We start from the raw sequence: 12,292 nt of genomic DNA on the forward strand, positions 1-12,292 counted from the left end.
TCCTCACAGGCATATAATATCCAACAATGTAAATAGAAAAATTAATTTCTCAAAAAATCTATTCAGAATTAAAATGAATGATGAAAGTATAATTACATTTTTAAATACAAAGGCATAGGCATTTGCAATGTTGTCTTTATTTTGTGTCGTAATTTTCACAAAAGCACTTTTTTAAAAATTTCGCTCCATGTTTTAAAGTGTTCAAAACTGATATTGAGGTGGTGCGGTGGTCCAGTAGTTAGCACGTCCGCCTCACAGTTATGGGACCCAAGTTTGAATCCAGCTGGCTCTGGCCTTCCTGTGTTCAATTTGCATGTTCTTCCTGAGCACGCGTGGGTTCTCCCCAGGCACCCCGACTTCCTCGCACACTCCAAAACACATGCATGGCAAGTGTTTTCGACATATTAAATTGTCTTAAGATGTGATTGGGTGCTCGAATGGTTGTTTCTCTCTGTGTGACCTGCAATTGGCTGGATATCAGTTTAGGGTTTCTCCCGCCGACTGCCTCAAGTCCGTAGGATGTCTGATTCCTTGTATATATTTATGTGTTGTTCTATGTTTTGTTGTGTTATTGGTCTATCTTTTGTTATATTGAAACAGAAATGTTATTGTGAAATGTAGAATGATTATCAATTAAAAATTGTTTTGAGTCCCCTTTTTTTTTTTTTACACAGAATTATGTCTTTAAAAAAAACTACTTTTAACGTTGATGGGGCCAAATGTGTCAATAATATGGTTCCAACTAAGCCTACTACTCTCGAATTTATGAAGGATCACTTAAAGGGACAGCGTGTAAGATTTAGACCGGTTTTCATTACCGCCAGTAGGTGGTGCTGCAGGTGCCGCATTTACCATTGTCCGTAGCTGGGGGGGGGGGGGGGGGGGGGGGGGGGCGCCCCAAGGAAATGGCTTTGTTTGTCACGTGAAATGTAATTGCAATAAAATAAGATTTTTTGTTGTTGTTGTTTCAGGCACGCATGTTTTTTTGTTTGTTTGTTAAATGCTCAATGTAACCCGTATAAACGCTGTAAGAAATCATTAACAGTTGTTGGAAGATTTATATAGTTTTTGTTTCTTTTGTTAATGTTCAAAATAATACAGGTTTAGGTATAATCATACATGTTTTATAGCTATTCATCTTATTTATTAGCTGCTAGCCCCTGGGGGGCTTGGCAAAAATAATTGAGGAGCACTAGATTAATTAATTTGATTAATTTATTTAAGCTATGCATTTTGTGGTGCACATAGCAGTTACATAGGGGTTCGCGTATTGAACGGGTTAATTGATTGTAGCCCAAAAGTTTTGAGGTCCGGCTATTCTTACTTTTCAATTTGCTCAATTCTGGATGGATTCCAACCATGAGCGTCTCGACTGTGAGGCAAACTCGGAAACAACATTTTCCGCCGCGCTGCTCCTTCTTTCTTCCAAATAACTCAAGCAGGTATTATCTTGGTTCAAGTCTCTCACTAACGCCTAAATTGTTGCTCCATCGGAGGACGAACAACAGAATACTTTTTAACTGCTGCATGCACTTAAATGCACATTGCCGCGCAATTCCTGCAAATGTTCAAGTGACATTCATGTACTGTAATGACAAAAACCAGCAAATCGACTAACAGTCAAACTGGTGTTCTGATGACGTAATCGATACGTTCGCGTCCACCCCAGGAAACGCACGCACGTGTTGACTGTGTTTTCTTCCATCAGCCAACCTAGCAAAGCGTACGCTGACTGTGAACGTCAAACGGATGAATGGAAGATGTTTTCACGCACATTGAACGTTTTTTTCAGTGCACTCACTCCGACAAAGGTGAGCACATAAGCTGACGTCTTGTCAAACGTCGTCACGTCCTCCGGCCTTTATCACCGGTAGCAAGTACATGTGTGGAGCTGACCTCATCTGTTGCCGCACGCAAATACTTTGTGTAAAAAGTCTTTTGTAGTCCCAAGGGTTGAAAATCGCTTTTGTAAGGCAGTTTTGTAAGTCAATTACTTTGTGTTTTGCAGAATACGACGTTTGCAGACCGAAGCTGGATAACTCCGTAAGTATGACAAATATAACAATTCGAAACAAAACAATTACAAAAAACGTTAGCATTAATGCAGAAGTGACGTGTACAAAAATGTTATCATTTATGCAGTAGTGACGTGATTTGTTTAAGTTTGTTTTGCGAAACGTGAGCGCCTGCCCAGGGTTGAAAGAGGTTTATAGTAAATGAAGTTACCCAAATTCCCCCTAGTGGAACGCAATCCGTTTTCTCCTGAATTTGTTATTGCACTGTTACAGCCTTCTATGGAGTTAGTCCTGTGTGAATGTCCATTTTTTAAAAATAATTATTTTAAAGGGGATGTAAAAAAAAAAAAAACCTGCACTTTACAGAATGTTTTATGCAGCCCCACAAGTCTTAAATATGGCATTCCGATGCTTTTGTGTTGTTGTGTTGCTTTTGTGGGAGGGGGGGGGGGGGGGGGGGGGGGGGGGGGAATCCACCAGTTTTTGACAATCTCCATTGGCTGCCATTTTGCCAGGAGCTGACATGACAGTTCCTCAGGTAGTGCCCAATCATGGCTCACCTTCTGAGTTCAGTGTTCATGTGATGTTTGCAGGCTAAGAGACGTGAATGAGAACTACGAACCCTGAGCAACTGCAATGTTTTTTAATTGACAGGTGGCAAAATGGCTGCCACACGACATTAATCGGAATCCCATGTTTTGACTAGTGGAGGTGCATACTAGTGGAGCTGCATAGTGTAGAACTTTTTTTTTAAAGGGACAGTGTGTGTGATTTTGACTTTTTCATTAACAATACATTAAATTATTGTAAATTTCAAAAACTTGCAAATGAACGTGTTCTTAATGACCACCAGTATTTCTAAGTATATTCATAAGTCTAGTTAAAAAATTATATTACATGTGTGGTGGCACTTTTCCAGAGGCGGCCATGTTTGTTAATAGCTACGGAAAATGTGAAAGGTAGCACCTGCAGCACATCCTGCTGGCCGTAATGAAAAAAACGTCTAAATCTAACACAGTATCCCTTTAAATTACATTCTGCACAGAAAACTATTTACTGTTTGTTTAAAAGCATTATTATTAAAAAAAATAAAAAACACACACATTATGGATACTTATTCCAAATCTGACCCTATTTTTTTTTCTTTTCTGTATGCTCCAGTTACCTTGGAAAATGTATATTTTTGTGCAATGCAAAACCTTTTGTTTATATTCCTTCCAATATCTTTTTGTGCCGACTAAACAAAAATTGCAATCGGCGGAGTGGTATTTGGTTCATGCCCCACCATCAAAAGAAAAGCCCTTTTGCGCTTAGAGACAGTAAAATGTGTAGCATTCACCTAAAGCAGGGGTGGGCAATTCCGGCCCTCGAGGCCCGGTGTCTTGAATGTTTTCCAGTTTTCTCAAACAAACCTGATTCAAATGATGAGGATTATTTTCAATCTCCAGCAGAACTTGTTGATGAGCTAATGGTTTAAATCAGGTGTGTTAGGGAGAGAAAACTGGAAAACGTGCAGGACACTGGCCCTCGGGGGCCAGAATTGGTCCTAAAAGAACTTCAAAATATGCTTTGCAAGCATGCTTCATAAACAATGATATTTTGCGCTTCCAACAAGGAAAGCAGATATCACAGATATAACAAGATCAGCTTTCATCTTGGACCTTCTACTGGAAGAAGCCAGGTTGAAATCTTTTTTTATTAGTCTACGAGAATATTTTGGGGCAGTAAAACCTCAGTTAGAAAAAGCCTGCAATCTGACCCAAGTGACACAACAGTGGCAACCACACTGCAAAGCATAGGTAGCCTAGCCTCCATGTAGACCTCAACACTTCACCGGCAGCTTGTCCAAGTTCATCAGTTGGATCCGAAATAGCACAAGAAATCATTTGTACGTGTCCTGTTTTGCACTTGTAGACAATGCAGACACAGCAGACCAATAATCGGGACAATGTGATGTGCTGTAGGCTACTGCATTGCTGCTAATGTGTGAAAATTAATTTGCTAATAAACTCATGGTATTGCCGATATGGCATTGTTTGCACTGCTGATTGTTTTTGTTTTTTTTGTATTGCCATTGCTTTGAGGAATTTATGAAGTGTGAGGTTTCTTTTCATTGTTACAAGGAATTTATTAAGTGTGACATTTGCAACGTCAATGAAGTATGACTTTATTACTACCATGAATAAGCATAAGAAAATCTTTCCCAATGAAAATATGCCTTTGTTACCTTCACATTAGGAGAGTGGCTGTTCCTTTCAACAGAAGATGCGCACTCGCATAGAGCCTGCCTCTTATGGAAGTCGGCCAGGGTCTCACCACACAGAACACTGCACGCCCGTGCGGCACTGCATTCACGTAACAAATGTAAGTAAATCGCAAATGTAACTATTATCAGAAAAGGAAAACAACAACCAATCTTTAAGTGTGACGAGGCATCCATCTCGTTCCTTATTGATAATTGGCCTCACAACATTGCTCTGCATTTGCGTTGTGTTGCTTAGGAAAAGGATTTATTCATAAGCATGGTTTGCTCTTGAACAGGCATGTGGTTTTTAGAATATTTTCTCAGCAGCATCATTTTCAGACAAGTCTCCTCGGACTGCACAAAATCCACACAGTTTACCGTGCCTGGGAGGTTTGTATGGGATTCCTCAAACGGCATGTTTGTTTGTTTGGCAGGAGGTAGGGCCCGTGCGACGGCGAACGAAAACAATAATGACGGGTGACTGTCTATCATTCGTCAAGTACCTCATGTTAATCTTCAATACCTTCTTTGTCGTAAGTATTTCTCATCGTGCTTTTCATGTGGTCTTAAGTAATGTTGGTATCAGTAAAGTGACTTGAGATGCTGATGATGATTGTTACTGTATCAGCATGTCTATTCATTCGCCCCTTTTTTTAAATAAGCAGTATATAAACAATGCTTCAAGGCTTGATACTTACAAATAATATTAATAATAAACTACTAAAGTAAATAATAACTAAGCAACGCTACTTCACGGTTTTTCACTTATCGCGGGCGGGTTTCAGTCCCCAATCACCATGAAAACTGAGGGATTACTGTATAGTGAGTGGGCTGCATGATTATGGCCAAAAAAATAATCACAATTATTTTGGTCAGTATTGAAATCACGATTATTCGTCGTGTTTAGTCAAACATGTTTGACTGCCTTTTTTTTTTAAAGCAATATATAAACATGACTTACAAATAATAACTAAAATAAAGTAAACACAGTAAACAATTAGCCATCAACATGGAATTGAAATTAGATATTAAGAGGTCTAAAAACGGTGAAACGCCAACGAACAAGTTGTTGCGTGCAAGTGGTATACTCCGTTTTTGGGTTTTCGTGATGTAGTAAATGTGACGGTTGAGATCGCCATACCCACCCACTTCCCATTCTTGCCGGCCGCAGGCACGTTGGCACGGCTTGTAAAAGAATGATGAAAAGGGTTTAAACACCAAATATTTAGGTGCCTCAAGGGTTCATGTCCCAAGAATTCCTATGCTCCTCAAAATAAGTTATTTGCTCCTAAAATGAAGTCGCTGGTAAAGCAAACTTGCTCCCCAAAGAGTCATTTTGAACCTTGTGTCTGATCTTTCAAAATTGTGTAAAGAAAATGACTATTGTGCATTTTGCTTCCATGAGTTTCTAATGCAATGATATCCCATTGACAGGTGGTAGGCCTATTACTCCTTGGTGTGGGATTATTAGTGGTACTGGGCACAAGAATAATAGGAAAATTTATAGAAACACAATCCTTGCTCTTGGTACTACTCTACTTTATGCTGGCTGTTGGATCCGTGCTCTTCCTTCTGGGCTTTGTGGGCTGCTGTGGAGCCTTCCAAGAAAATAGATGTACGCTTCTCATTGTAAGTACTTTTCATACTACTGACCTGTTGCTGTCTTTTGGGGCTGGAAAATTTGCACAATAATCTCATATTGTTTGTTGATTTTTCCAAATTGATCCTCAGTAACTGAACATGCACATATACATCGATATTCTCCCCCAGTCCTTCTGCAAATACATTCAATCATACTCTATTGGCAAAGACGTTTGAATAAGTTTGCCAGTGATAAAAAAAAAAAAAAAAAAAGTATATTCATACATCAATATTGTTCGCTTTTGTTCTCGATTTTCTGCTAAGGACGTTTTACTTGGCATTGCTTGTTGACTATGTTCCATCGATTCTTGTATTTTTCTGACAAATAGATCACAATTTTTTCATAGTTTGGCTTGGCCTCTATCCATCGCGTTGATTCTGCTGCCCAAGTGTCATTCTGAGAGCAGGTTTCTTTCAAAATACTCTTAGGACACATTGCGCGCCCTCTGACACTAGGAAAGCGTTTAAATTCAAAACTAAAATCCTGTTCGCATCATGGCCAAAGGTATCCTGGGCATTTGTATTGTAGGTCAATCAGCCAAAGGGCTAACACATAGGTCTAAAACTCCAGTTCTCGAGTCGCAATTCTGCACGTTTTCGATGCTGCTCTCTTAAATACGCCTGATTCAAAGGATTAGTATAATTTGAGCACGTATAGCAAATAGGGCAAAACAGAGAGTTTTTCCATCACTTTGCAATATCACTGGCTACGTGTAGTCTATGTCTCAGCTTGTTGGTCGAGCTATGCACGTGCAACAAGGAGTTGTTGCTCTTGCTTCCGTACCATGTAGAACAACAGCGGTGGCTAAGTTTTACGCAAAAGTGTCTGTTTTTGCAGCTGAACAAGTTTGAGTATTAACAGGCTGTTAGACTTCCTCAGACTCCACTTAAGGACTGAGAGTGGGAGTGTTACTGCAGGACATCGGGTAGACGCTGCTGTAAAATAAGTAACGTTTAGGAGAAAACAAGTACTGAAAGATAAAGCATGAAGGGAAAACTGAAATATGAAATGCACATGGAAAAAGAATTAAACCAAACATATGCACATGCAGTCTGTTCAGAGAAAAAGGATCTCCCCTCAGTTAAAGTAAGATTATAACTAGCTCCCTTTAATTTGCAGAAGGAACATGTTCATGAAATTACAGAGAAATTGCACAGTTCCTAAAAGCATGAAAAATATCTTTAGAAGATCGTGCACAAAAACTGTGATTTGTCTTTTCTCTATCTCTGAAGGCCATTTCTTGACTGGTTGGCGAATCATTAGCCATCATTCAACTAAATTGAAAAAAATGCATCGCAGGAAAAGTGCAGTTGAATTCTTTTGAAACAGTACTGTCCGTTGCCTTATTCCAACAAAAGCTTTTTATCACTCCTTTACCTGATGACATTCCAACAAAGATGAAGGAAAAGTGGTATAAATATTTCGGAGGTTTGAGATTCCCAAGACGCTTGAGCTGTTTACACCTGATCAAATTTCTGATTTTGACTGCAATCTTCACGTCACTGTTTGTCTCATTCTTTTATCTTGTTGCAGTTTTTTTTACTTGTCGGCACACTCTTCATAACAGAGATCGGTGTTGGAATTTATGCCTTCACAAAGTGGGGAACGGTAAGTTCCAGTATATGTTGACGGTTAGCTTTTTTTATAATGGTGACATAATATGTCTTTGCCTCATTCTACACATGTTCTGCCTTTATTTTTTAGTTATCCTCGGAAAGCGTAAAAGAGTCTTTCCTCAGCAAATATGATGCAGCGTCTTTGGATGATAAGTACAAGATCTTGTGGAATAATATTATGCGTCAAGTAAGTACAGAGCACATGTGAAAAGATGCTAGCACAACTTACAAAAAAAAAGAAAAGCAGTCAGTCAGATTCTATAAATTGCAAGACACATCACATGTCAGACCAAATCACCACTAAATACTTCTGTCACTCTGCCTGTATCATTTCAGTTCCAGTGCTGTGGCATTAACGGCGAAAAGGATTATCCTGACGAGAAGGAAATGCCAAGCATCTGCTGCGAGAGAAACCCACCCAAAGATGACGCAAAATGCAATTCAAAAACACAGCAAGCATGGCTAACTGTAAGACCTGCTGAATGTTTTTACTCAAAGTGAAACTTTTTTGAATCCCAGCCAGGCCTCTTTCTCATGTGAATATGCAAGTATTGAAATGGCCTTGTTAATTTCTTTGTTTTTGTTGTATACCGAAGACATTTGGGTTTCAGACCAAAAGATGAGTATGAGACAAAAACTGGAATGGATATTATTACGTGTTAAATAGCTCATTATAAAACATGTTTATTTGGACACTACTCACTTTTTAGGTTACCAAAAGTATTGGAACATACTTTGAGTTAACTTAAAATGTCACTTAACAATTGTGGCATAACACTTGGACTGACTGCATCAAGCCTGAAACACATTCACTTCACCAGCTGTTGTTTTCTTCATTTGAAATCGTTTTTAAGCCTTTTTCTTTTTGTCTAGATGTTTCTTCTCATTCTCAAGTGTTTCTTGTCAAAAGTGTTTCTTTTGACAGATGTCCATTTTGGGAATTTTTCTACAAAAACAACCTCCTTAAGGTCTCCTTTCCCAACAGAGAAAAGATTGTAATTGTAATTGCAGTGTAAGAAAATAAGACTTGTGGACGATGCGCCTCATTGCTAAGTTTTTTTTCATCCGACAAGCCAGCCACCGAATGATCCATATATATATATATATATATATATATATATATATAGTATATATAATATATACATATATAGTATATACACACACACACACACATGTATATGTGTAATTTTTGCTGCACTTTTGTTGTGTGTCCACAGGGTTGTTACGAACAACTCTACCTTGAATACAGAGTTTACGTCTATATAGCAGGTGCATTGGCCGTTCTGGTGATAGTCGTTGAGGTAAGGAAATACTGTAGATCTCCTCTACATCAAAATCATATTTGCAGCCAGAAATTTTTCACAGCAAGGGATTTTTTTTACCATAACAAATCTATGTCTCGGCCGTAAACTTAGAGAACATGGTGTGCACTCTGCAATCTGAAGTTAAAAGAAAAACCATCCAACATTGAAAAAAAAAAAAGAACAAAGAAAGAAATTGCCAAATCTACAATGAGTTGTCATACGTCAGTTTCTTGCATAATGTCTTTCACTTTGCTTCTTTCATCTTTTTTTATTACTTATATCTTGTCATCCTGCCGGAATTTCTTTACGAGCGTTCAACATGTCAGATGAGGTATTGCTTTTGGACGTTCACTGGTAAAAACACCTTTGATTTGTCTGAAAATGAATACTGTAAACACCTGGCGAGCACTACGTTGGGGAGAGATAAGAAGTCTGTTGAGATCGTTTGAATCCACTATGATTCTCTACCTCTGTTATCGTGTTGTTAGTATGCTTATGAGTCCATTTACCGCCACCTAGAGTATGGGAGAATATCATCTGACTGCGTGGGAAAGCCGCTCCGAGTATACAGTGCTGCAAAACGCGTGCCAGCGCATCAAGTATAAACCATAGACTTTTCCCGCAGGCTTGTTTTTGCTGTAGTGAATTTCAGTGCAACGCAAATGCAGAAAAAAATTATTATGCAACGGGGTGATTTTTCTTTGTTTGGGGAAGTAAGAAAGAGGGAAAGGCTTCAATGCACTGATGTTGTTTTTTTTCACACTGGGGGATTTTTTTTTGCACATGCAGGTTTTGTTGTAGAGGAGTTTTGCTATATTTTGATTCTTTCACTGATTAATTTTTCCAAACTGGCATGTCCACTCATCATTCTTTTGTGTGGTGGTGGCTGTACATGAGCACAAATTTCATCAATTGACGCACTTGTTAAGTGTTGGGCTGCCAATATTGATTTTGATTAGTACATATTGACCCATACATATTGACCCAAATGTTAAAATGCATTGTTTTTTTGTTTGTTTTCCTTCAGCTTTGTGTCATGTCCGTTTCTATGGCCCTCTTCAGAGGACTCAGAGAGACAAACTGAGTAGTCTGGACTATTGTTCCTCTCGTTCCAAGAAAAAATAGGTGAAGAAAGAAGAAAATCAACACTCGTAAATATAATGAACTTGTTTCAATTGTTTTTTATTTTTATAAAAACCCATTGTTAAAAATGGTTATATTCCACAGCTGGACTTTTGGGGGACTGGGTTACAAAGTACCAGACATTGGGGCATACAACTGAGAATGTGAGGTACTGGAAACAGCTGGTATATAAAGATCGTGTGTCCAGCGGAAAGTGTCATTTTTGAAACATCAACTAGATGTGAGAATCGGATGAACCCTTATATATATATATATAATCTCCCTGAAATTATTTATACTAATTTTGGTTCCAAATCCTTATCTTGATAATGCTCGGTCGGCCTTTACAGACCCTTTAGGTACCTCATATGACACCTTTAATAGCTTTGACATTTTGCTGAATTTTTCTTCAGTAGTATGCTATGATCATGAGGGTCAAAGGTTTCACTGTAGATATCCTTTAGATAATTATTTTGGCACAGGAGTTGCCCCCTTTCTTAAAACGCCACTGAAAATGATTCTCGGAATGTATTGAGTGTATAATCTGTCTGGAATTTTTAAGACTATAGGAATGGGAATATTGCTCTAAAATTGGTGAATTGATGTTTTCATTCGCTTAAAGATAGGAAGAACTTTTACTGTTTATAACAATTTGAAAAGACAGGTTACAAATATACGTGAATGCATGTAAATATGTGTAAATATGTTATACACCTCTTTTTTTGCTGGTTTTTGAGGGAGAAGTTTATATCTTTTATCTCATTATCATTTGCACAACTGTATCTTGATTTAATATTTATTTTCTGGCTCAGGGATTCCTGTTGCTAAGCTGTTAAGGGTGTCTCTCAATGTACACTTAGGCTGCTATCCTTTCCTTTTTACTGTATGTACCATATTTGTGGCATCCTTCCAAATGCTCTTCACAGCCACATATCCATTATGCTGTATTTTACAGTATGTTCTGTAGGTGTCAACCTACTGGATGCAGTTTTCAAATGTCTGTTTTCTGTTATCTTATTGCTCTTTATGGAAAACAACGCAACAGTTTTTGTTTGTCGATACTCAACGTGATAACAATATTTATATGGTTACTTTTGTGATTGTAGTCCTTGAAATGCTTAATAAATGATTTTCAAAAGAACCTGTTGTGTGTCCCTATAGCCTATATTACATGTGTGTCTATAAACAAATGCGTACTTGCCTTGTAAGCTCAATGAGGTGATATGTCTTCGCTAAATTTAACTGAATATGTCACATTTGTTGGCAAAAAATGATTTACAAGTGCCACTCATTCTAACAACTCAGTCATGCAAATGTCGAAATCGAGCAACAACAAACAAGCAACAGGAATAACACAGCATACTCGAGGTACGTAAAGAAAAAAAGGCGCATTCCGTCAACAAATTAAAATTGTCACAAGAAGTCCTTGTTTTCACAGCTTGAGTTTGTGCAATGCTTGAACATGTCCAGGCTTTCAAATATGATTTGAAGACAACAAAACTTGGTTTCTGCTTGACAACCTTGCTGACATGTATATGGAAACAAGTAAGAACATAAGCTTTTTGGGCAGGAATGACATTAAAAAAAAAAAAAAAATCTAAAACATTCGGATGTCCAATATTCTATCCCAAGAATAAGTTCAGGTCACACCAAAAAGTCTTACTGAATGTACAATCCCAATAGATGAGGCAGCGTTTCCTCTACTTGGTGACAGAAGGAACAAAGAGGGTCAATATTCAGCCCATATTTAACAATCCTTGAATTGACTGGATAACACTGTGCAAAATTTTGAGGGACACTTCTCTGACCTTATTGGGAACAAAAAAAAGTTCTATGGAGTAACCAAGTCTTTTTCCAATCTATCAGTATAAGGATTGTACCATACAAATACAGATGTCGGTTTACTAATTGAATTCTGGCTGAGTTTTAACGCAAAAGGTCCCTTTTGAAGCACCATCAATGACAGCGTGAGTTTTAACACTGGGGGGCAGCATCTCTCCACTAGCATCGTTTAAAATCCAGTGTCGTGCCGAAAACAAAATTGACTACTGGGAGAATAATCCAGCTCCACTTCAGTGCCTACTCTCAAGAAATGTATGTACAGTTTCATTCAATAAATGGGTCATTTAGTTTATTATTATTTAAAATCAATAAATGAATGTACGGATTTTCATTCATTAAATGGGTCATTTAGTTTATTATTTGAAAAAAAAAATCAATATTTTCATTGGATTTAATTACCAAATATGATTAGTTCATGAAACGCCGTCATTGGCGCAGTGTAAGTGTCAAAATTAGTAGGCGGTGCCAAAATATGTAGGTCAAATCTTGTCCAATCCAATTCTTGG

The 12,292-nt window shown here is 38.0% G+C and overlaps 1 protein-coding gene across 2 annotated transcripts; it reads left to right on the forward strand.

The window, feature by feature from the left end:
• Positions 1 to 1,664: 1,664 nt before the first annotated feature.
• LOC148422321 (tetraspanin-18-like) lies at positions 1,665 to 11,085 on the forward strand. Of its 2 annotated transcripts, XM_088417535.1 has the most exons (11): positions 1,665 to 1,811; positions 2,009 to 2,043; positions 4,254 to 4,379; positions 4,695 to 4,793; positions 5,695 to 5,889; positions 7,436 to 7,510; positions 7,607 to 7,705; positions 7,855 to 7,986; positions 8,736 to 8,819; positions 9,850 to 9,947; positions 10,050 to 11,085. In XM_088417535.1, the coding sequence occupies exons 1-10, from the start codon at positions 1,754 to 1,756 to the stop codon at positions 9,904 to 9,906; spliced, it is 960 nt and encodes a 319-aa protein (XP_088273661.1). In that variant the 5' UTR covers positions 1,665 to 1,753; the 3' UTR covers positions 9,907 to 9,947; positions 10,050 to 11,085. The 2 variants fall into 2 exon arrangements, with proteins under 2 accessions (XP_088273661.1, XP_088273660.1); XM_088417534.1 differs by having other exon boundaries at positions 9,850 to 11,085.
• Positions 11,086 to 12,292: the final 1,207 nt, after the last annotated feature.

Source organism: Hippichthys cyanospilos, chromosome 6, assembly GCF_059441005.1.
Source record: "Hippichthys cyanospilos isolate Australia breed blue-spotted pipefish chromosome 6, RoL_Hcya_1.0, whole genome shotgun sequence".
Lineage (NCBI taxonomy): Eukaryota > Metazoa > Chordata > Actinopteri > Syngnathiformes > Syngnathidae > Hippichthys > Hippichthys cyanospilos.